General features: G+C 44.2%; 2 protein-coding genes and 1 long non-coding RNA gene across 4 annotated transcripts in view; 2 read left to right on the top strand and 1 right to left on the bottom strand.

Annotated features, from left to right (window-relative positions):
• Positions 1–766: 766 nt before the first annotated feature.
• LOC142899145 (ATP-dependent RNA helicase DDX39A) lies at positions 767–6,272 on the bottom strand. Its single transcript, XM_076042603.1, has 10 exons — positions 6,118–6,272; positions 4,776–4,986; positions 4,556–4,683; positions 3,476–3,752; positions 3,139–3,257; positions 2,324–2,455; positions 2,124–2,233; positions 1,592–1,736; positions 1,347–1,494; positions 767–1,014 (listed from the first exon to the last, which is right to left on the bottom strand). The coding sequence occupies exons 2-10, from the start codon at positions 4,984–4,986 to the stop codon at positions 998–1,000; spliced, it is 1,287 nt and encodes a 428-aa protein (XP_075898718.1). The 5' UTR covers positions 6,118–6,272; the 3' UTR covers positions 767–997.
• LOC142899158 (uncharacterized) lies at positions 2,583–3,774 on the top strand. The gene is made up of 2 exons (XR_012928701.1): positions 2,583–2,781; positions 3,108–3,774. It is a non-coding gene; the product is annotated as an uncharacterized LOC142899158 (long non-coding RNA).
• Positions 6,273–8,032: 1,760 nt separating the features above from the next.
• evi5l (ecotropic viral integration site 5 like) overlaps positions 8,033–24,704 on the top strand; it is a 34,778-nt gene continuing 18,106 nt past the window's right edge. The window contains exons 1-7 of one of the 2 annotated variants that reach the window (XM_076042575.1): positions 8,033–8,405; positions 19,664–20,036; positions 22,017–22,206; positions 23,213–23,437; positions 23,808–23,882; positions 24,266–24,391; positions 24,541–24,684. In XM_076042575.1, the coding sequence (XP_075898690.1) occupies positions 19,795–20,036; positions 22,017–22,206; positions 23,213–23,437; positions 23,808–23,882; positions 24,266–24,391; positions 24,541–24,684 (1,002 nt within the window). In that variant the 5' untranslated portion in view covers positions 8,033–8,405; positions 19,664–19,794. The remainder of the gene's footprint in view (positions 8,406–19,663; positions 20,037–22,016; positions 22,207–23,212; positions 23,438–23,807; positions 23,883–24,265; positions 24,392–24,540; positions 24,685–24,704) is intronic. The other variant, XM_076042584.1, reaches the window with a different exon arrangement.

Raw genomic sequence — 24,704 nt, 5'->3', positions numbered from 1 at the left:
GAGCATGGACCAATGCCAACTGATTGTGCATTTTAATGACACTTTTTGAAATGTCTTACACAAACCTGTATGGCAAATTGTTTTTGGATCACGGTTTTATCTGTAAATACTTTCTTTATTTGGATCCAAATGTCACATAAAGGTATCGCATTATGCAAAACTGACATAGCCGCCGCTCTCCAACCTGTCAATAAAGTCCCGATAGATGAAGTAACTCTTTACCTGTGGGTTTCTCCACTTTTCAATGTCAAACACATTCACTTATGGAAATGGACCCTTTGTGATGTCACAAAGGGTACTGAAACCTCTCCTGGGATGTGACAGCCTTATTAATGTTCACTCTGCCCTTGAAATTCCTTTTTCTCACCTTCCAAAAATATAGTGGAAAACAAAGCATTGTTTATCAGGAGCTAAAGGTCTCGTCAAAAACTTGTGTTTTATCGATTGTGCCACGGCACCTCGCTGGAGTCTGAGATGAACTTTTGGGATCTGAAAACAGCTCAACATGGGACCTTAAAATATTTTGGTGAGCAGAAACCTCAGGGTATCAAGATTCTATTTAAAAGAATGAGCACAAGAGCTCAAGTGTCAGACATGCGGTTTTAAACAAGGCAGTCAGTTCAAGGTGCCAGGTTTACTACTTCCGCTGATGCAATTGCGCCCTCTGCCTGTGAGGAAAATAACATGAACACGTGCTTTCATTGTTGTATACTAATACTGTTTATTAACGTTCAAGAAAGTACAAAAAATACCAACCACCTTTAAATAAGGTATAAAAACTTTATTTCTGCAACCGAGGGAGCATATCAATGGTTTTTAACAAGAAACACACTAAACAAGTACTCTGCAAAGACAGGATTAAAAAAAAAAGTTTTCAGATTAGGAACTTTGAACATTTATGGTAGCAGAGTTTAAAATTAAACTGAAGACTTTTATCCCTCTAACAACGTACAGCAACACCGAGGTTCACACGATCTTCACTGGGAAGACCTCGCACTCATCTGGACTGTTCAACTGCAATGAAAAAAAAAAATGGAAGAGATTGTGCAACGTTAGACCAATGCATGGATTTAGCCAACAACTGACGTACTGCTGCTGCTGCTTTTAATACAATCAATGTGCAGGTCAAAATGTATATTCACTTCAGCTGCTATTTCTTTGCTGGAAACTACACACTTAAATGTTTCATGCCCCAACAAAAAACTTTAAATTATGCGACTGCATACCTATTCCCAATCTACATTTACTCGACCAACAACAAAATGAGAGTGTTGTTGTGCTCCTAAGACTGGATGTGCAGATGTGCAGAGTTGTGTCCATGGAGTTTGGAAAAGAAAATAACTTACTGTAGGAGGAGATGTCAATCTCCTCTGGCAGCTCTGCTACGTTGACTTCAAAGCGGTCTTGGACGTCATTCAGGGTCTTTGCATCCGTCTCGTCTGACACAAAGGTGACGGCCAGGCCTTTGGTTCCAAACCGGCCGGCACGGGCAACCTAAAGTAGAGAAACATAGTTTGGGTTGAGAAGCAGCTCTCGCCTTCAGCGGCCACCTGCATAGATCAGAAGTGATCTGAATAGTGGATGGACTGACTCTGTGAAGGTACGTGTCAGAATCCTCTGGCATGTCGTAGTTGAAAACGATGTTGACCCGCTCGATGTCCATGCCTCGGCCAAACAGGTTGGTTGCAACCAGGATTCGCCGCTGGAAGTCTTTGAACTGCTGGTACCGGGATAACCTGCGGGGAGGAATCAATAAAAAAAAAAATACAATGAGAAATAAGTGGACAAAAAAAATGAAAAGCAGGTAGAGCAGGATAAAGATGCTAATTTCAAAAAAAATCACAGAAATTGCAGTCAAAAAGTCTAAAGTGGCACTTTTCTGTCAAAGAAATTCATAGTGTTTTGTGTTGAAGATGATTTAAACAATGTTTTCACCACAATAATAATGTTTTGACATGAGGGGGAGACACCAAAAACCTACAGCTGTCAACGGTTTTCACATCTGAGTTTCTAACGACTCTAAATTAGCTGCTTTTGTTGCCAAGTGAAAATGGGGTTCAGCAAGATTTCTCAACTAAATGATGTTTGAGTTGCAAGAAAACAGAAGAAGAAGATGCACCTACCGCTCTTCCTGAGCCATGCCCCTGTGGATGGCAATGGCGGGGAAATTCTGCTCCACCAGTAGCTGAGACAGAGCCACGCAGCGATGCACTGACTTGACAAAGATCACCACCTGACAGGAAACAAGCAGTACTCAGACTACACGCTCAGTGGCTCCTGATATTCATGTTTTGTGAACTTTTCCTAGACAACAGCAGCCCACCTGGTTGAACTCGAGCACGTCAAGCAGGTCGAAGAGCTTCCGGTTCTTCTCGCTGTCCTTCAGCTTGCAGTAATATTGCTGCAGGCCGTGGAGGGTCAGCTTGGTCTCGTCATCCACAAACACTTCCATGGGCTGAACAACAAGAATATAACAAAAAAGTTCCAAGTGTGAGCTTCCATCCGGTGTATATGATGTCCACCGTGAGGCGTGAGTGACTAATCTTGTTTTCCTGGGCAGCGGCAAAGCCAGGACAGACGAGCGTCCTGACCGAGTGGGACGTGCCCGGGAGAATCACTTTACCCCTCTGATATGGACACTTATGACACTGACAGCCACAAGTGGGCAAAGCTACGAGGGGGGTCTCAACAAAACGATGAACTAACAGAAGTCTCAAAAATGCAATCAGGCAGGTTGAACTTTTTGGAGCGCTACGCTGTGGTAAAACAAAGATCCGGTGTGTAACATTTGGTTTGATCTCTGATTTTTATCTTGGCAAAAGCTTCTCATACTGCCCATAAATAAGTTATTTGGGTTTCCTTCGTTAAACGGTTCTCATATCTGAGAGAACATACAAGGCAAGGCTCTTGCTTCTAGTAAGTTGCCACCTTACACCACCAACAGTAAGACTTCAATCAGTCTTCATCTTTAAATTACTGAGGGAGAGGTTAATAACGAGCCTACTTGAAACAATTCATGATGATAGCGAAAGTCAACATTAATGACACAGCAAACTTATATGACCTAATTCAGTCATTGGACCATTGGAGGGCGCGCTCGCACGCAGGCGGTTTAATGTTTATCTCGAACCAACTCACGTCTTGCATGAACTTGCGGCAGACGGGGCGAATCTCCTTGCTCAGTGTGGCACTGAACATCATGACCTGCTTCTCGTGGGGCGTCATCTTGAAGATTTCCTGGACGTCGCGCCTCATATCTGAAATGAGCAGCGAAAGCTAAATGTACACAGAATATTGAAGAAGAAAAAAGCTACAGATTGCTTCACTGTGTGTGACACACACACACACACACACACACACACACACACACACACACACACACACACACACACACACACACACACACACACACACACACACACACACACACTTTTTTTTTTACTACTCTGAGGAGCCGATTTGGTCCGTCACTCACCCAGCTGCTCCAGCATTTTATCACACTCGTCGAGCACAAAGTGTTTGATGTTCTTCAGGTTGAGGATCTTGCTGTCGATCAGCGCCAGGGTGCGTCCGGGTGTTCCCACCACAATGTGTGGGCAGTTCTTCTTCAGCACTTCCTCGTCCTTCTTCATGGCCATGCCACCGAAGAACACCGACACCTTGACAGTCGGCATGTACTTGGAGAAACGCTCGTACTCTTTGCTGATCTGGAAGGCCAACTCTCGGGTGTGGCACATGACAAGCACGGACACCTGAAAAACAAAAACAAACAAACGTTCAGGCTGACAGGTGGAGCAAAAATCCTGGCCACCATTACTTGAAAGGACATTGAGGTCCCAATTATCAAAAGACACTTACTGACTGAATTGAAAAGAAATCCTTTTTCATAAAAGCACAAACACATTCAAATTACAATAATAATAATTGAGCAACTTTTAATGTTTATTATTAAGATTATTTCTCAATGACAAAAAAAAGCCAAATCAGCAAGTCAATCCATCTTCTACTCCAGGTGGAACAACTTCAAGTTTGTGATGCTTCGACTTCAGTAACATCGTGTTGAATCACATAGCCATGCCTGAGTTTTCTGATCACAGCAAAACCTTTTGGTTCTGTGACTTCAGCTATACAATGCTCTATTCTGAGCAGCCTACCAGTGGACGTTAACAACAGAGGAGTTGACAGAACACGCATTACATCCATGCACCAATCCACTGCACTGTGGATAATACTTTAGAAACGCCACAATGTGTCACATTATAATAGTTTATATTGATTATCCATTTTTTGAGGGTCAGGGGATCCAAAACTGAAGCTGAAATATGACTGTGACCAGCCCGACTTTTGACAGCAAATAAAGAATTAAGGCAACACATTGCATATGGAATGTTTTATCTATAACGTATTTCTCCCCTGAAAATTTAGAGCATGTATTGCAAAGCAATCATGTGCGCATGCGCCAGGACGCATAGCGGCCTGTAACAGGAGCTCCGTGTCAACCTTTTATTTCTGATTCTGATAATCATGTGCCGCTGGGCCAAAGAGAAACACCTACCTGACCATCCACAGGCTCTATTTGTTGTAGAGTTGCCAGAACAAACACAGCTGTCTTTCCCATACCGGACTTGGCTTGACATAGGATGTCCATACCCAGGATGGCTTGAGGAATACACTCATGCTGCACTGAAATTAGAACAAAGAGAAATATAAACTATTGGTGTTTCAAAACAAAACAATAAAATCTATGATTACATCATATTCGGACGTCTCCTCACCTTCCGATGGATGCTCAAAACCACAGTCGACGATGGCACGGAGAAGCTCTGGTTTCAAGAGAAAGTCTCTGAACCCCGAGCTGTGGATGGACACATAGGAACCCTTCACCTCTTTCTTTTTCGCCGCCGGGGTCCCACTCTCGGGGGCTCCCTGGGGTTCCTCGTCTTCCTCGTAGTCCAAAAGCTCATTATCAACGTCAGTCTCAGCCATCTGAAAAGGAAGGTAAATTCGAAAATTAATCCCATATATACCCTTCATAACTAGCTTTGAAACTTCAAGATGCGTTGGGAAGAGAGGACAACATTAAATACACTACCAGTCAAAAGTTTGGACGCACCCCCTGAATGTCATTGCAGTTTCTCAATGAAGGCAATAAAAACTATGTATGAACAAATATGGAATTATGGAGGAAACAAAAGTGTAAAATTATTCAAACACGTTTTAAATTTAAATTCTTCAAAATAGTCACCTTTCATAAAAAGCATATTTAAAGTATTTTCTTTTGTTTGTTTTGCTGCATTTTGCTCATAACTTTGATGTCTTCAGTATCTATCTGCAGTGTAGAATGTTTAGTGGAAAGATCAAGTAGAAAAATTTTAATATAATTATTAAATTATTAATAATTTAAAAAACAAAACATGAGAATGTGTGTCCAAACTTTTGACTGGTAGTATCCATTAATTCATGACAGTGTGCAAGCACATCATTTCGGCGACGAGCTTTTAGCCAAGTGAGCGCCTCAGAAACTCTCTGGTAGCTTAGCAGGCCGCAAATAAGGCAGATAGTACGACTTGCGTGTTCACGTTTCGATACCGAACATGAACGCATTTACACCATTTTTAAAAAATCCCTTTTGTAGATAAAATAGTCACAACGATAACCCCAACAAAAAAGTTGCTTTGTGAGCCAGTTCAGAGGAGTCCGTCCAAACAATGGACTCTCCGTTTCATCTTCATTCATAACGCTAGCATTAGCACACACGCTAGCACTCACGGTCACCAACGGGGGGAAAAAGTAATGTGCAATGTGCGGTATATTTCTAGACAAACCATACGCCTAACTTAGTAGTTACCATCATGCATTTCAAATGGCCATTTAGTGTTTAATAGGAAACTTTGCTATGAATCTGTAATATAAAGATATTGCAACAGGCTAACCGCTAGCGCTAATGGTAATGCGCATGGGGTGAAGCTACAAAATAGCGTTTCATTTTTATCAGTTATTATTGCTATTCAGGGACTAGTACAATGCGTTCGACACATTTTGAAATTCAAAAAAAAAAAAGATAGCAACCTCAGGATACATACAACGCGAGAGTATTGTCATTATAGATGGCTTTACCTTTCTGTGATATCTTTGTGTCCCGCCGATGTATACAGTGCGTGAGACCGCCGAGTTTCTTCTTCGCACTTAGCGATCAATGGCAGCGAGCTACACGGTCGCCGGGTTGCTCTCTTCTTCTGCAGTTCCACACTTTGGACGCTTACTTCACTCCTGCCACCCCATGGAGTAAATTGATTCCTGCAGCGGGTGACGAGCCATTGAGACGCCTTTGTACTTGTGCCGGGAAATTGCATACATCAACTACTTACGCTGGTGTAGTGTATTAAAGTTAACATTGTTCATGTATTTTGGTTTGTTGCTTACTTATTCACGCAATTGTCAGGTTAAATACGAATAAATTATATTGTTCCTTTTAGCTGCATATAATTTGAAATTGGGTGTGGAGTACTAACAGCCTGCAGTGGAATCATGTAGTGACAATTGGGAATTTGAAAGAATTTATAATCTGAAATCCAGTCCTCTGTAACCACAAAGTGCCAATTTTTGGATAAGCGTTATTTTTGAAATGCTACATCAGAATTTTCTGAAAATTAGTATGGACCATCCTGGGGTACCCCAGGATGGGGGAGAAATGAGGGGCGGTTCCTAGGGTGATGCACCACGCCCCTGAAGTGGAATGATGGAGTGACAATCAGGAATTTCCACAAAATATAAATCTAAAATAATGTACAGCATAACCACAAAGTGAGTAAGTATTAGTTTTATTTTGGGAAACTACATCTGAATTTTCTGAAATTCAGTTGGGGGAGAAATGAGGGGCGCTTCCTGGGGTGATGCACCACCCCCTCTGAAGTGGAATGATGGACTGACAATCAGGAATTTCCCCAAAACGTTAATCTGAAATCAAGAATATTAAACAGATAAATCTTAATTTTGGAGGAGCATTATTTTGAAATGCTACATCAGAATTTTCTGAAATTCAATACTGGGCTTCCTTGGGTGGTGGTAGACATGGTAGAATGAACTGACAACAAAGAATTTTCCAAATATATTAATCTGAAACCAAGTACAGAGAAAAGCGATTTCCCCATTGTGCTCAGTGATTACCGTAATACCTGGTGTGCTTTTATTTGGCAGCAATTGTACACTTACACACACGTACAGTATATGTGTGGGTAGATTTTGCCAAATGTTAGACATTGTACTTTTAAATCAGTGGATTTGTTTTCTGTTGAGTGACGCTCTCTCTTTCTTTATTTACTTATGGACACTGGGCAAACTATAACTGATTTGAGCCACCTGTGTGTGGGCGTGTGTCATGCAACTTGATTGTCTAATTTGGGTGTGTCAATAAAATGCCTCACAACTGAGTGAGGGCAGTTGAGTGAAGGCTGCGTAACCTTATGTGAAGTCTCTGTCTGCCGTGTTTGTTATTTTATTGTATTTCCCCTGTCTTTTCGGTGCCATTACGTGGTTCAGTTTACTGTTAAGTTGACTCTGTTAACAGGTCAGGTTATGGGCCCAGAGCAACTATGTGTACAATGTTAGTTACAGCTCCAGCAGCAAATAACTCCAACATTAAACAAGCCTACCCCTGTTATGCTCAGAATAGAATAGAATAGAATTGAATAGAATAGAACTCTATTGGCACTGGACTAGCTGTCCATGTATGAATACAACAAAACTGCATTTTGGATCGCATGGATCCGTTACAAAACCCTGCGCACACTCCAAATTATTTATATTTTTCGGTCACGGCATAATTCGGGGTCACATCGCTGTAAATCCATCACAGTGGACACCGCTGGGTGACACCTGTGCGCACCGCCTGCCAGCAGAATAAATCTCTCCGCCGATTGGCGACTTCCGCTGTCCATCGAGAGTGGGGCCACGCCATTGGTCCGCGGTGCCGTCGATCACACCTGCGAGCTCTGACCCGATTGGTGGGTTCTTCGTCGAGCTCGGCGGACGAGGACGAGGTGGAACGCCGGCCATTCTGTGTGAATCCACTCGCCGCAGTAGATGCTCCCTTCTCTACCGCCACATCCCCCCTTTGGAGCGCCGCCACGCCGCGGCTGTCACGGCGGAAGAACCTAGTTTTATTTTCAACGTGTGATTCACGGTGGTTGTTGCGCGACGCTGCGGCCTCGGCTGCGTCCCTGTACGGTCGGCGGCAGCAGGGGAAGGAGGATGTCGCTGCGGCGGATCAGCATCGTGCGCGTCTCCTCGGCGGTTCACGGGGATTTTTAATTAGCCGTTTTAAATACCCGTGACACTTCCGGCGGGCGGGAGACGGCCCTGCGACGAGCACAACGCACTGTTCTTACGATGGGGAAGGTTGCCAGGTAAGCTTCGGGGGATTATTTCCCCTCTTCTCCTTCTTCTTCCTCATCCAATTGATTGGCCGTTTGCTTGTTGTCATCGTGAATGTCGCCAGTATCGCGACTGGGGCGCACTGACAGGCTCGATAAATCGGAACCGTTTTTCCAGCAACAGCTGAGAATCACAGTTATTCAAGGTTTCCAAACGGAAAGTCAGTCTGCTGCTGATCCGATCATCTCGATGGGATTCCACTGTATGTACATCCCGCAGGGGCGGACACACGGCGCATTCATTAGCTTATAAACCCACCACCACCACCACCACCACCACCACTACCACTGCCCCCACATCCCCCACATCCCCATCCATCTTACAAAAGCAGGAAATGATGCACCGACTGCACCGTCTTATCGGAGGGTCTCCGTCATCAACGAACCCCCCTCGTCCTCGTCCTCGTCCTCGTTTTGTGTCTTGGGGTTCCGCGATGATCGACGTCAGTCCCGCTGCTGCCCGCAGATGTTGATCCGCTCGAGCTGCGAGTCGCCTGCGAAGCATGCAGGAGGCCTGTTGTTAGGGCATCCTGGAGGAGCAGCAGCAGCAAGGGCCCCCTATAATGAGCGAGCATCTCCAAAAACAACCCAGGATCACAGGCTGTTCCAGTATGTAAAAATAAAGAAAGAAATTAATGAATGAAGATCAAGGCTGTGTAGGATTCAGTGCTGGGCACGGATCTGCAGAAGCATGTTGAAGTGTCCTTGATCAACAGCAGGCAGATGTGCTGGTTTTCTCAGAAGCATCAGAGGGATGAAGTTGTCAGTGCTTCATTGTTGTTGTTCAGCCAGTATGGCAGTTTTATCCTGGTAAATGGGCCGCATTAGATAGAAAATCAAGCTTTAAACACAGACAAGCGAACCCATTATGGCAAACAATTATGTCCAAATGTTGTTATTTAACCTTTACTTAGAATTAATTTAATCGTTTAAAAATCAGATTAACACCGAAGGCTCTTTTTCAAGTGCGACCTGTTTGCATCCATACAGTTGCATTCGTCCATGTTAAGTAGAACACAAAATAAGACAGGACGCAGCACCCAATGTAGGCCACGGGTGCACCTCACTCCTTATTTCCTAATGGAATGAATGAGCAGGAAAAGCCGTCATATGTTGGTGCATTACCACTGGAGAGGTCACAAAACAGAAGAGCCCAGAAGAGGGGAGGAGGAGGAGGAGGGGGAGGAGGCAGTTCAAAAAATTAACTATCATGCTTTGTTGATCAAAATGCACATTCCTGCAACGGAGGACTTGTCGTACCTCCGGATACTCAGCTACTCTCTGGGCCTGAAAAAATCCAGGCGCCGCTTTAATTGCATGCAGTTTACAGTGGAGGTAGTGGCGGATTTTCACTTCCTGGTGACCTTGTTTTAATGCTCGGCGCACTTGAAACTTCTTTATCTCAGCCCTCGATCGCTTTACAAACACCTGTGACACACGAGCTAAGCCCTGCACGTCCTGCCAACCTGCTCTTGTGCGGTAACTTAATACCGCTGCTTCCTCATCACTCATCTGCAACCAGAGAGTTAAAAGCAGTTAAAAAGGTGGATGGTGGGAGTGTGGGGGGTTGAGGGGTTGAGCTAACAAGATCCGATCAGGGTTGTTAGATAAACAGTGTCTGTGTTTTGGTGGCAAGATAACTAATGTGTGAGGATATCCACTTATTGACACTTCACATTGTACTTTTATGTTCTAATGTTGTCAAATGCCGGGGTTTCATAGGGGAGCATAAGGTCACATGACCAAGTCATAAGGACACATAGGTTCCCAGTATTCGTAAACATGATTCGCCTTGGAGTGTGTGTGTCTTTTGGGAAGGGGGGCCGCAAAGTATTTTACCTAAGCTGCAACAAGATGCTACTTGATTTTGAATTACGTCCCACTTTGATTTGGAATTAATAAACAAAAAAAGCCTGACAACACTTTAAAGGTACAATGTGTAAAATTCTGCCATCTAGTTGTCAGATTTTAGATTGTAGCGCTCATGGGCTCAGCCTGCCTCTCCCTAGTTTGCCAGTGAACTACAGTGGCCTGCGCACACAAACCTGGATACCTAGTTCACCTTTTTCTTTGTTGGTTTACTTGACAATGCCAGCATTCACCCTAAATACGAAACGCGCTATCAGGCAGCTGGATTGTCCACACCAGGCTTCCTTAGAAATAGGCGATGCCAGATGGCAACTAACTGGTAGCAAGACCCTTGATCTATGTACATTCTTATGATAAATAAGAACCATTCTATGGGAAGGAAAACTAAATTACTTTTATTATACTACAAGTATACACTTTTATTTATGTATGTACAGGCAGCATATTAAGCTTTTACCAATATTGAACTCAATTTGTGACGGCGGCAGTCATCACATGGAGGACAGCTTACGTTCAACACAAGGTCGGCCGGTTTTAGTCAGCTTCAAGGCAATACTGATTACGCGACAATGAAACATAGACACTGTAGTCTTGTTGTTCCTCAGCAGGCGTCCTTTTTTTTTTTTTTTTTCTCTTACCACTGGGAAGTCCTCACATGATTTCTTGAGTTTCAGTGAGCACCACGTCATAAGTCTGATTGCATTCCTCTTGGGGGTTTAGATGAAAAGTGAATTCCTTGGATGGACTCTCCAAATGATTCGGGCTTATTAACCAGAGAACACAGTTCAGAGATCTGAAGACTTTTCAGAGAGAGCGCTCCAGGTGCTGGGCTCATCGATACAGCCAGTGGGTTCTTTTTCTCTGTAGCCTGTCATGTCTCGGCAGGCTGAATCCAAATCAGCACAGCAAACTACATGGCTGAATATGATCTAATGAGTTTTGTTCTATAAAAAAAAAACCCCAGCTGATTGTTGTATGAAAACTGCTGCCCCAAAACATGGACTGAGGTATGTGGGGTAATTGAAACAAAGGAACGAGAACAAGCAAATGTGCACTATTTTAACTAGCTCTTGAGTTCAGAAATCAATTCCACTAAAAATAATTTGATCTGAAAGACTGCAACCTAATCTTCTTGTTTCTGTGTTCACAAGACGGACTGCCCTGTTTTTTATTTTCAAGGTAAAAGCTTCAGGGTTTCAGGCCCCCTGCTGCCGTAACTGGCCGGTTTGCAGGTTGCTGGTCAGGATTCCACTTCTCGCCTGCTGACACTCAGAAACAGGCAGCAGTTTGATGACCTGTCTGGTGTAGTTTAAGCTTGTAACAATTGCCAACCGATCCCTCTCCTCTGTTGTTCTGTCAGGCTGCACATTTGTAACGTTATCTGTGTCGCTTCGCGTACTTTACATGGAGCCAATCAGGATCTCTCTTTCAAAGTGGAGCACGTCTGATGTACAAAAAATTGCAACAAAGGCAAATGTGCACTGAGCATATACTGTACATACTGTAGATTGTAGAAGCCTATTTTTTGAGCCCCTTAACGAGCAAAGACAGGGAGGGCTGCAGGACGTGCCTGTTTGTTGGGCTTCAACCAAAAATGTTTCTTTGTTCAACAGTGCATTCAAAATATTATTTTCAACATTTGTAGGGAGAACAAATATTTAATCCAAATAGTGTTTTCTTGCAGCCCTGTTGACAGAGTAGAGGTGGGATTCTCATCAGCACTCTTTTAATCTCTCACAATGGAGCAATGTTTTATGAGAAGTGTTTGTATTTCCACTTGTGACACTTCAATCGTGTTGCTCACCTAACACGATTTTGTTATTCATGCCAAGTGGAATATACTGTATGTACATTGTGCTTTCCATGCACCGAGTGGAGGTAATGTTTGAAGTGAATATTAATGAATGATTTACTGCAGGGTAATTCCGCAGGATTATGATTAACACCAAAGAGACATTTAGAAACTGCTTCTTCTCACTGTGTCATTTCTTTTGTAAACTCCTGTCTTAAAAGAAGTTCTCTCAACTAGTGAACTAAGTAAGTGTTTTTAAATTGTCAACGGACACTTACTGCTGTCAGTCTAGATGCAGCACTGCAGTACAGTCCTGGTTACAGTTGCATGGCTGCAATCATGTTTCACTTGCAGTCACTCTGCTGCCCCATATCTTCCCTGGCAGAAAGCTGAGCAGGCATAAAGTCCTCAATGAAATAGGGCAGTCTTGACTACTTTTTTGCATGTTGGCAATTATGCACGCAGTCTTAGTAGACAAACAAACAAGACGCTCCTCTTTCTCTCTTTGGATCAGCCCCCAGGTTTTTGTAATGGGCTTCCGTTTTGGGTTCACTGTCTTGCCCAAACATTAGTTTTGGCTACAAGGGTCTGGATTCAACCTCTAGCTCTCGATTTGTTGACAATTTCTCAGCTATAGAACAGATCATAGATCTCGATTACATCACATTACTTCTTTCTCTGTCAGCTGTTTCCTGACAAACTGCGAGTGACTGTTTTGCCGCTCTGCAGTTGGACCAGCTGGAAATGGTTCAGATTAGAGTTTTCCAGATGTAGGTGTCAGAATCCAGGCTTAAAATCTCAGAAGTCCAGCAGCCTTGCAAGGAATTAAGCAAAATGGGCATTTAACTTGAAAATAATTGATGACCGTGTCAGATATCTTTTTCTGAAAAACGTCCTTCCGTAGCAACACTCAGGGGAAATGGATCATCTGGAGAGGGGTCGTAACTAAATTTGGAGCAGGAAAGCATTTGTCATCTTGAACTGTCGGCAAATCCGAAGAGCCCAACGACGTGTGGCAGAGTTCTGATCTTGAACGTCACTCCGCTGTTTCCCAGTGCAACCTGTTATTACGGTCATGATGGTTGGTCCAATTAACTGCAACAAAAATATATTATATAGATTTATTTGAAGTAATTCAGAAACTTGTGGCACAACCTCTCTCAAGTTTTGGAAAAATGTAATAATGCAATAAACGAAAAATAGATTTTAAAGGAAGAGTACGGAAAATTTGTCCAGCCTTACTGGCAGAAGCTTAATATACTACTCACAAATACATTTGCTTATGTGAATGTTCATGCCCACAGGTATTCACCATCTTGCACTGCCATGTTTGTGAGCTATGTTTCATATTCAGGGTTGGATGCTCGTATCGTCCTCAACTAAACCAAAATGCTGAGTACAAATGATTGTGTACTGTTACTGAAATGCAGTTGTTCTTTTGTGCATATTGAACACAATTACTGTACTGACTGAAATTGTTTGACCTACTTTCACAATTTTTCTTTGTGATTTTATTTTTTTTCTTTCCCCCATGGTTACTGTTGCTGTTGCCTGGGAAGCTTTCACTTCTGCTTCAATCACATCAGTGTTTTTTGGTGAGAAATATGCTCATCCAGACAGCCGGTGCCAGGAGCTCGTACTTGCGGTAGCTAAATGCTACCAGTGTCGGAAAAAACATGGTAATACTCAGCGTCTTCTGTGTATTTCCTGGGACCTCATGCAGAACTCAACACGCTTGTTGTCGAGGGCATCAAGCGTGTCGTTCCTGATGCACCACGACCACTGTAGTTCACGGGGGGAGGGAGGGCATGCAAATGAGCCTTGCAATCTCTTTACACTCTGTGCTGTTGACACCTGTCAAAATATTACATGATGCCATTGTGCTTGCAGTCCCTTAGTATCAGCTGCTTGTTTTTCCTGGAAATCTTTGCTTTCAACTCCAGATAGAATAGAATAGAATAGAATGCGTTAATTTATCCTACATTGGGGAAGTTTGCACAATTACAGCAGCACATACAGTGAAAAGATAAAGGTCACAGTACTGTAACCAGTGAGAGAAAATCATAGACGGACAAAGAAGCCCTGTAAACATCAAATGTACCATGAATGCAAGACCTTTTCCTGAACATCCTGTGGAATTTATATGCTTTTTTATTGGATTTTTAATTCTTCACAAACACTTAACACCTTAAAATGACTTATGTGTAAATGAGGAAAACAGCCATAAATGTCCAAAACAGGATGTCTTATTACATTTAACAACATCCAAACAAAAGCAAACCTTCGGGTTTCTGTGTTTCTGCCGAGTCGTCCTTAAGGAACACGACTAATAATAACCACAATGTTTTCCCCTAAAATGACATCAAATATGAGCTTGACTGTGTACGGGCGGATACTTGCTCCCATTTTCCAGCCTACATTCAGTTGATCGACCGCCACTTAGCGCACCATTACCCCAGTGCATTCTCTATTTATTTGTTTACCTTGTCGATATGTGCAGTGCTGCCAGGGTTCATCCCCATGAATTGCTTGTGGCTAATAGCCCACTGTGATGTCAGGAGGTGCCGCTTCAAGCAGCCAAAGATCACGATGGGATGGTTTGAGCGCTCACGAGGGTGGTGGGTCCGGTGGATGAGTAGCTTGGGGAAAAAAAAAACAGTCCACGTGTCGGCGGCCAGTTGGAGCAACAGTGAAGTTAGCGGCTACAGATTAACAAAGGGGTCAGCGTCAATGTCTGGCCTTGGTGGGCCCTGAGGGTGAGACATAATAACTCAGGCAGAGGGAAAAGGCGGAGGCTCTTTTTTTTTGTTGTTGTTGGTTACTCCACTGATCTGTTCATCATTACAACTTCTTCGGGAGGACCGTGATAGCAGGAATCTTTCTGTGTGTCTGTTATGGATGTATAATAAGAACTAGATCCCTCACTGGCTATATGGCGGCGTAGCTTTTCTTTTTCAGTGGCCACACGAAATACTGCAGCCAAAATCCCATCTGGCCCAAAGAGCATTTTTTTTCCAAAGGCCACAATACAAAAACAAACGCTTGTTAAAACAGCTAACGTAACGACTACGACCCAAAACGCAGTTCATCATAAATCTTTCCATTGCAGATTTTTTTGTTATTATTTCTTTCGTTTTCCAAAAAAATGATGAAGGCTAGAAAATCACCAGATAACAGACTATTCCGAGGGTGACGTCACGTTCTGATTGGCTGATGCGTTCCGATGCATCACATGACAAATGATGTGACACTGTTGCACATCCTCTGTGGGCCGCATGATGCGAATGCCATAAACCTTTTCGGCGTATGCGCTGGGTGAGCAACTACATTAAGATGAATGGGCTGCTTGGTGTGTGTGTGCGCATGAGAACGCCTGTAGAGAGATGGATCATGTTGGTACAAGCAAATCAAAGGGTATGTTAACACTCCACTGAGGCCTGCTGAATGTCACCAGGCCCGGATCATGATGATGTGTGATGATGATGTGTGAAAAGCTGTGTGAAAAATACTTGACACCAACCAGTAGGGGTTTTGCGCGGCAGGCACGCTTTTCACTGAGATTTGCATGCAAGTCACGGGCAGGACAGGGTTGACGGCGGGCAGCGAAGAGTGCGAGCGCTCCCGTGGGTTTGCACGAACGTAAACATCAGCGCCGTCTGTCCTCCTGGGAGGATGCAACCAGGCGCAAACAAACATGTATCCAAACTGGGACGCTCTCTAGTAGTAGCACACACACACACACACACACACACACACGCAAATGCTCGCGGTAGCCCAGCGTTACACCCTCTAAGCCAGGCATGGCCAAACTACGGCCCACGGGCCACATCCGGCCCGCTGCGTGTCTCTGTCTGGCCTGCGTGAAGGCCCCGTCTAAACCCCCCCCACCCCCCCGAATCTTTGGCGCCCCCGCTCCCCCGGTCAACGAAAAAAAGCCAGGACGTTAGCGCAATTTCTAACCAGCACCCCCCCGTCAACAAAACCTTCGTGGCCCGCCGACACGACGCAGGTCTGTCATGTGGCCCGTTGCAAATAAAGTTTGGCCACCCCTGCTCTAAGCCATCTGAGTGTCTGTCCTCTGCAGTGTCGCCCAAGTACAAGGACATTAGAGTGAGCCTGCTGTCATATCCAGGGCCGCAGCCAAGTTTACGAGAACTGGCTGGTTTTGGATCGCCAGAGACCTTCCCAACGTCCTTAGTGTGTGTGTGTGTGTGTGTGTGTGTGTGTGTGTGTGTGTGAGAGAGAGCGAGAGAAAGACAGACAGAGGAGGGAGGGAGGGAGAGTCCCTCCCATTTTTACTACCTATTTGTTGCATGACTCACACTTTTTCATACAGGTGGCTTACCACCGTGACACAGCTGAAAATCCCTCTGTTCTCTCCCTTCTTTTACTGACGTCACTTCTATTTACAACAGTAGTGGGCCATCAGTGCTCTGCTGGCCTAAAGATACCCAAAAATTAACTATTAATCAAAAATTAATTAACTATTAAACTATTTTTTGTAAATAAAATTTCTTCCTACTTTCTTGTGTTCATAATATATCCATCTGGTGGCGCTGCAGCCAGTGTTCTATATTGTGGTTTTTATCCAATCATATTTCAGCTGGTGTTCGGCATCGTCTTCCTTAGGTCTTCAGATTCAACAGAGCAGGAGCCAGCGCAGTGTCAGTGAACGAACAGTCAGTTGCGATAGCCAATCAGATCTCGAGTCTGCGATGCCAGCTAGAAGGTCTTAGGCTGAACTGGACATGCACTCATCCTGTGATTGGAGGAGCACTGAGAGTCTGACAGGCTTAACTAAACCCACATGGCTGAAGGAGAAGGAAAAAATGTAGTTGCTGAATCACCTGCTATTCATAATGTGAATAACGTGGCGCCTTGGAGCAGCAGCTGTGCAAACATGCTCAGTTGTCTTGCTGGTGCCTTTTCTCAAAAACAAATGCAAATGATCTGTTTAGTGAGTAGTTTGTTTCCTTTTCTTCTTGGTGTCGTATGTGAAACGTCGACGTGGTTTAGTTTCATCTTGTCGAAGCTCACTTAGTGTACTTTGGCACTTTTGGCCTTCATATTTTGTTGACTTGACTCTTCAAATAGCATTTTATTTGTAAGTTTTTGCTGTATCCGTGATCTTAGTTTCCTACCCTGAAGTTGAGTTGAGATGTGTTGGCTTGACTTGAAACCGGTCATCTTTTGGGTCTTTCATAAATGAAACATGTTTCAAGGAATTTCAACATCTATCTTGGCACCATTGTGACTGGTTCCAGTTGATTTATATGTGTCATTCACAAAGCAGTGTTTTCACGAACATGCAAAGCCATTGAGAGAGAGAAAAAAAAACAGGCTAGTCCCTGTTAAATGAGTACAACCTCAGGGAGATTCCAGTTGTAGTCTCGAGTCTCAGTGGAGATCTGGCCTGGAAACTGGGTGCTGGCTAGAGAACCTCCATCTGTAACAAGCACCACTAACAAAGTGGCCAATTGTGTAAGGAGGCTTTTATGCTATTGATTTTCAAGCTGAGAAGTGTGTTGTAGGGTTAAATGTCTGACTCAGACCTGGATAGTTGTGGGAAGTGATGAGCAGCTTGCCACCAGCAGCTGTCCAACAGTTTCATGAGTCACCTGAACCAAAGTGCAATGGAGCCACAGGCATCCAGCCGTCAGCTGAGTTTGCAAGGAATTGTATTAATGCACAGCTTTGGCTTCTGCATGAAGGAAGCGCCAAAAATAGCTTGGTGCAGTCAGAAAGCGGTGCTTGAAAGGCGAAAGCCATGAAGTAGAGAGGAGGTAAATAAATGGACATTCGGGAAGTGCAGGAGATGATAACACAGCTTTGACCTTCCACTCCTCAAAGAGAACTGAGCAGTATCATGTCTGGAGCAGACAAAAGTCTGCACGGCTCACTTGGGCCATTGAGGAGACAGCAACATTCTCAGATTAAGTGAACAAAACAGCAATAATCAGCCAACAATAAATGAATAAATGAAAGATGGCAACAAAACAATATTCTGAGAGAAACCACCTCCCTCCAACAACATCTCCTGCAGTGGTGGAGGGAAACCTGCTGCCACCTACTGCTGTTGTGGTTTAATTAGTTTTCAATTAAATGAGTCTACAAACAAGAAAAGTAAAAAATAATAGCAAAAATAAATATATATATGTGTGTGTGTGTGTGTGTGTGTGTGTGTGTGTGTGTGTGTGTGTGTGTGTGTGTGTGTGTGTGTGCGTGTTTGTGTCACAACAACAACAGCAATAGTTTTAATCAATTTCACTCAGTTGATCATTTCCGCTCTACTGAAAACTTTTATTTTGAATTGTTCTGCACTCCTCAGGACCCCTTTGGGTCCGCAGACCAGCCTTTGGAATCGCTGCCCTGCCTGTAAGACTTTCTGTAAGACTGTAAAGACTTTCCAGAATGAATCCAGATCCATGTGGCAGCTGATCAAACAAAATGAAAATTAACCCTTTGTTAGAATTGTGTGTGTGTGTGTGTGTGTGTGTGTGTGTGTGTGTGTGTGTGTGTGTGTGTGTGTGTGTGTGTTGTGAGAAAGAGAGGGAGAGAAAAACCGAGTGATAAGTTTTCTCACCCAGAAAGTCACTTATTAAGGGAAATGTGGAGGTTGTCCGTTGCAGAGTGTTTCATTGTCTCTCTTCGTGCTTGCCTGTCAGCTGCCCCCCCCTCACTGACTGAAGCAGATTGGTCTTGTTTTTATGCACTGAGTTTGCGAACTCTGGAGTCATTTTTACACCCTCGTTCGAGTGAGAGATTCATGCTGACGTTTAAATTCAGTTTCCTTTCTTATCCATGTACGTACAGTCAAAGATGAAAATGATGGCGGTGCTATCTGACATTAGGTCGTGGAATTTTGCACCAATGCCAGGCATAGCTGTACCCTTATTAATGGGAAATCGAATTAAACCCGTGAAACAAACAAAACAGCACAGTCCTGTGTGTACTCCTGCTCCTCCAAACGCTTGTATCAATACTCAGTGCAAGTGTCATTAAATCTTCATTAGCTCAATGATACTGACTCTGTCTACATCACTAAGTCATACCTCTGATTTATGGCTTGCATGATTAGAAACAGGCATCAATACATCAGAATGGTAACACTGCTCAGTTCTTCTATGAGCCACAAGGTATGACACCGCTGCCTGTTTTTTTTTATCACGGGTCAGTTTGTGTAATAATAATGTAATTAACCAGTTTATTTACAGGGACCCAGGGACTAGTTGTCGACCAGTCATCATTCAAAACAATCAACAGTAGAAAACTTTCATTATGCAATCATTTATCTTTTCGGTGTTCAAACGAATGACTCAGTTTTGTTTGTTTGTCAGGCTCCACGTGGAGAAACTTGGGGCAGGAGGGCGACTGATTTATATTACATGACATTGTTATTGTCATGACTGTCATATTTTCATCATTAAACTTAACAAGGCCTTGCATATCACATCGATTGGCCACGGTGTTGTTTCGTACAAAGAGCTCACTTGTCAATGCAGATCTGTTGACTTGAAGAGTGCTCGGTGCTCAGCTCGTCCATGTTTTCTTTTCCCTCCATTCACGACAGGCTTAAGGATCCCTGATTATTTCAGCCTTGCACGCCGTCCAGTCAGCTGATTAGGCGACATCCACGCTCACTGACGAGAAGGAAAACCAGAAGTGGGAACCGGGGAAACTTTCCACACTGCTGTCTGCGCCATGTCTGTCGCCAGCAGCAGCCCAGACCGAGAGGCCGCCCGGGTGGCCCTCCCTCAGCTGGAGTGTCCGTCCTCCCCTTCGGCCATGGACCAAGACCCACCCTCGACGGGCAGCCCCGTGCTCAGCCCGGACTCTTCCTCCCACGATGCGGTTCTGTCGGCACCAGCCGTCTCCCCGGCAGACTCGGAGAACCTGAGTCCCGATGAACTGGAGCTGCTGGCCAAATTGGAGGAGCAGAACAGGTGAGAGTTGACCCAGTCAGTCAACTTGAAGTCTCAATTTCACAACTGAGTTCGTTTTATAGCATAAAGGTCCAGTCTGTGAAATTTGGCTTCATTTATGATTTTATCTTGGTTAAAGCTTATTGTACTGCCCATAAACGCATAAATAAAAGTGTTTACTCACAGTACAATAAAGGTTATTTGGTTTTCCTACCCTTAAAATGGTTCTTATATCTATGTCAGAATATACATAGACCACGGGTCTTGCCCCCAGTTAGTTGTCATCTTGCACTGCCATATTTCTAAGGAAGCCTGGTGTGGACAATCCAGGCCACCTGACGGTGCGTTTCGTTATTAGGGTGAACTCTTGTGTCCTCAAATAAACCAAAGAAGATGAATGTAGACGAGTTATCCAGATTTGTGCTCCCAGGCCACCGTAGTTCACTGGCAAGCAAGTGCTGTGTCTCAATTCAGGGTCTGCACCCTTGAGACCGAGTGTCCTCCGTCTGAAGGAAGCGTTCTTCGAGGACCCAGCCTAGAAGGACGGACCAAACCCCGCCTCCCCGGTCACCACCTGGGACGGTCTAGCCTTCGGCGTATTTCCTGATTGCGTCACCACCGTTCCCTCCGGCTGGCCAACCCCGGAAGTGACGTTGTTATAGTATCAAGCTAACCATTGGTTCGCCATCTAACGATGCCGTTTGATGATCAAATAAATAAAATCCTACGTTAAAAACTTTATGTGAAACTTCAATATTTAAATGTATATGTTGTGTCTTTGCCAGTACATGCCGCTAATTTCAGCTGACTTTCCAGGATCCCACGATGCTTTGCAGCAGCACGCAAAGCATCATGGGATACATAAGTGCGCGAAGGATAGTAGCGGTGCATCCTTGGAATCGGCTAAAACGAGTGCGTATTTCCGAGTACGCATTTTGAGCGTCCTAAGCACCCTCGGGAATTGGGACGAGCCTTCGCGCAGTGCTATGACGCAACTTCCTTTCAAAATGCGTACTTCAAGGTGCAGACCCTGAATTGAGACACAGCAAAGGAGAGGGAAGGTATGGTGTCCCGAAGGGGACATAAATGAAAGAGCGCTGCAATCTGAAATGTAACCACTGGATGTGGCTGTTTCTTCTGACAATGCTCCAAATCTTTCGCTCTTAACCTTCAGACTTGAGCGATTTTCTTTTATTGCTCGCTGCAGCTCCACTGGGTAACTCTTCACCCAGTTCTCAAATGTGTCAACACGAGATCTAAAGTGCAAGATGTAGGTGTCAAGTGTTCCAAATGAGTCAGACAGTCGAGGTCAAAGTGGAGTCAAGCCTTGGAGTGCCGAGCACTCCCTTTAATCATCGGCCTCTGCTTGTTCTGCTTCCCCAGACTGAGAGGTGAGCTTATTGATACCTTTTTAATACGCGTGTCCTCGCTCAATGTTTGGACTGAAAACCTCATGTGGGAAATGGAAGTGATGGAATTTCTGGCTTGATTGAGCTTGATTACAATCCCCAATTTTGCAAATGTGACAATTACTGACTGGCTTTGGTAAACCCAACAGTGAACAGTGAAGTCACTCTGGGTGTCACCAACAGAGTGTAAAACAGCAGCAGCTAGGTTTTTTTCCCCCTGTTATAATCATGTTATTACAGTGTGGCTGATCAAAAACTGAGACCGAGGCCAGAACCAATGAAAATGCAGTCTTCACATGTATGTTTTTTTTATTAATACTGCTATTTCTCGGTGCCAGAGGGAGGGGGAAGGGGCCGGTTCCGGCTTTGTTCTGTGTTCAACTGAACTTGTATGTTTATTTACATTGAAAAAATTCAATAAACCGATTGTTAAAAATAAATAAATAAATATGCCACCGAGACCCTTAAAAAGTGGTCTGGAGACCACCAGCACTCTCCAGTGCTACAACCCTACTGTTACCTGCTGCTCACCTCTTGAGTTGACATGATGGGTTTTAATCCGTCGCCTCTCGTCCACCGTCTCCTCACGCAGGCTGCTGGAGGCGGACTCCAAATCCATGCGCTCGATGAGCGGCTCGCGGCGCAACAGCGGCTCCTCGCTGGTGTCCAGCTCCTCGGCCTCCTCCAACCTGTCCCACCTGGAGGAGGACACCTGGATCCTGTGGGGCCGCATCGTCAACGAGTGGGAGGAGTGGCGGCGCAAGAAGGACAAACTGCTGAAGGTCAGTGAGCAGAAACGACTGCGTGGCACCAGCGTGGTTGCCGCTTTGCACTCAACTGGAAGAGCCGCGTTGTATATACAGCATAGTCATGAGGTGGCACACTGCAGTCTCCTGCCTTCCTCATGAATGTGTAGTCGTCCACGATTGGTCTAGTGAAGTGCAATTTTAAAATCAGCTTCTCTCTGTGCTGCCAATGACAGAAAAAAAAAAGATTTTATGCATTAATCTTTAAAAAAAACAAAACAAAAAACAACCTACTACTACCACCCCCCCAAATCCCACTGTTTCCTTTCACTTCATGCTTATTTTGTCTCCGGTGACAAGTAGACAAAAGCCAGGGGTGAAGACGAGGGGGGAAGGGATATGACAACAAGACCTGAGTCAGGGCAAAACGTGAGGGCACGCTAACCGAGCGTGACAGCGGCCGCAATGCAAACTCCGAAAAAAAACCTTGTTGCGTTAAGGCTTTTAATAAATAGCACGACGCATCGTAACATATACGTTTGGACACATACTGTACTTCTGAATGAATGGTTTTTTCTTTGATTTTCATGACTATTGACATTGTAGATTGTCACTCAAGGCATCAAAACTATGAACGAAGACACATGGAATCTGTACTAAACAAAACAATGTGAAATAACTCGTTTGATATTCTAGATGATCTAGAATAGCCACCCTTCATATAAAATACATAACATATTTAGGTATTTAACATGTTTGTCTTTTGCCACATTAATCCACATATCCTGGTCATGTATTTGATGTCTTCAGTGTGTATCTACAGTGTAGAAAGTAGCAGAGATAAAGAAGAAGCAGGTGTGTCCAAACTTTTGACTGCCAGTGTGTGTGAAACATCCTTTGTGAATTAATACCTGCATTATTCCATAACTGACTTCTCTCATCTGAGCCGCTGCTTCCGGCTCTTTGGGAGATGTCCGGGCCTCACTGAACCAGGACCAGGTATTGATCTCCTTCAGCGGCTCCGCCTCTTTCTGCCCCTCAGGAGCTCATCAGGAAAGGCATCCCTCATCATTTCCGGGCCATCGTGTGGCAGCTGCTGGGCAACGCCACAGACATGCCCGTGAAGAATCAGTACTCGGAGCTGCTGAAGATGTCGTCGCCGTGCGAGAAGCTCATCCGCAGAGACATCGCCCGCACGTACCCCGAGCACGAGTTCTTCAAAGGCCAGGACAGCCTGGGCCAGGAAGTCCTGTTCAATGTGATGAAGGTGAGGAACTGATGTCAGCTGATATATTTGTGGATTGTTGTTAAGATCACGCCTCCTGGTGGTGGACAAAAGGAGGGAAGATGTGTACTTTTAAGCTTGCCAGCTCGCGTTGACATTCTCCAAGGTTCCTTCATCTCTGAACTTCAGCTAAGGCAAAATAATTCAGTTCTGAAAAGTGTGGAGATGACTTTCACGTAACTTTAGATTAGATTTTTGATTTATTTTTTTTTTACAACATTGGCTGTCGTAGTATTTATCATATACACATTTGATTATTTTTTTAGTATGCACAATACCTCAACTTCAGCCTGCTGAGGTACTGAATGCCGAAGGTTGGTGACATGAGTGTGTGTGTGTGTGTCTTTCTCAGGCCTACTCGCTGGTGGATCGTGAGGTTGGCTACTGCCAGGGAAGTGCGTTCATCGTTGGTCTGTTGCTGATGCAGGTCAGTTTTCGAATCCTTTTTTTTCGTCATTTTAAATGATATTATTTTACTTTTAAAATAGAGTAGACGCTCTAATCCTAATCGTTTTCAGTCACATTTAAATATGAAAAAAAATCAAATAGATATGCAATAATAATAACAATAATAGCTATCATTATTATTATTACACTGCATTGTCTTAGGGATTTGAATCTCGAGTCGACTGAAACAGACAAAACATTGCTTTTAATAGAATTGATATTTTAACCATTTTCCAGTTAAATTAGTTGCCTTAAAATTTTTTATGCGATCAAAATGAGAGTTTGAACTATCCAAAGAAAACTTTATTCAATTCCTGTCACGTGAGCGAAGTCCACTGACGCACGCCTCTGCCCTGCTCCCAGATGCCCGAGGAGGAGGCCTTCTGCGTGTTTGTGCGCCTGATGCAGGAGTACCGCCTGAGGGAGCTCTTCAAACCCAGCATGGCCGAGCTGGGACTCTGCATCTACCAGTTTGAGTATCTGCTGCAGGTGAGGCTTCCTTCAAACCGCAGCCCAGCCCGTCAAACCTGCAGTGAAAGCATTGTCCACACGGGGGCGGCACATCCTTTTTTTTCCTTTTTTTTTCTTCTTGCTCCGTTGACATATGTGCAATTGAAATCAATTCTCTTTCACCGTAGGAGCAACTGCCAGAGCTGAACGTCCATTTTAGATCTCAGAGTTTCCACACGTCCATGTACGCCTCGTCATGGTTCCTCACCCTCTTCCTCACCTTCCTCCCTCTGCCTGTAGCCACGCGTATCTTTGACATTTTCATGTACGAGGTAGGAAATAAAGGACGCTC

Source organism: Nelusetta ayraudi, unplaced genomic scaffold, assembly GCF_046127955.1.
Source record: "Nelusetta ayraudi isolate G7.1 ecotype Tasmania unplaced genomic scaffold, CSIRO-AGI_Nayr_v1 ptg000004l, whole genome shotgun sequence".
Lineage (NCBI taxonomy): Eukaryota > Metazoa > Chordata > Actinopteri > Tetraodontiformes > Monacanthidae > Nelusetta > Nelusetta ayraudi.
The sequence above is the reverse complement of the archived record's forward strand: the minus strand, read 5'-3'. Positions and strand labels throughout refer to the sequence as shown.

Bases quoted from the DNA above. Each gene is read 5' to 3' on its own strand.
- LOC142899145 (XM_076042603.1), bottom strand. From the start codon at position 4,986: ATGGCTGAGACTGACGTTGATAATGAGCTTTTGGACTACGAGGAAGAC. The intron at 3,753-4,555 runs GTAGGTGTTTCT...TTTGTTTTTCAG, and splicing joins TAGAGCCTGTGGATGGTCAG to GTGTCCGTGCTTGTCATGTG. The intron at 2,456-3,138 runs GTGAGTTGGTTC...CTTGTTGTTCAG, and splicing joins GCCGCAAGTTCATGCAAGAC to CCCATGGAAGTGTTTGTGGA.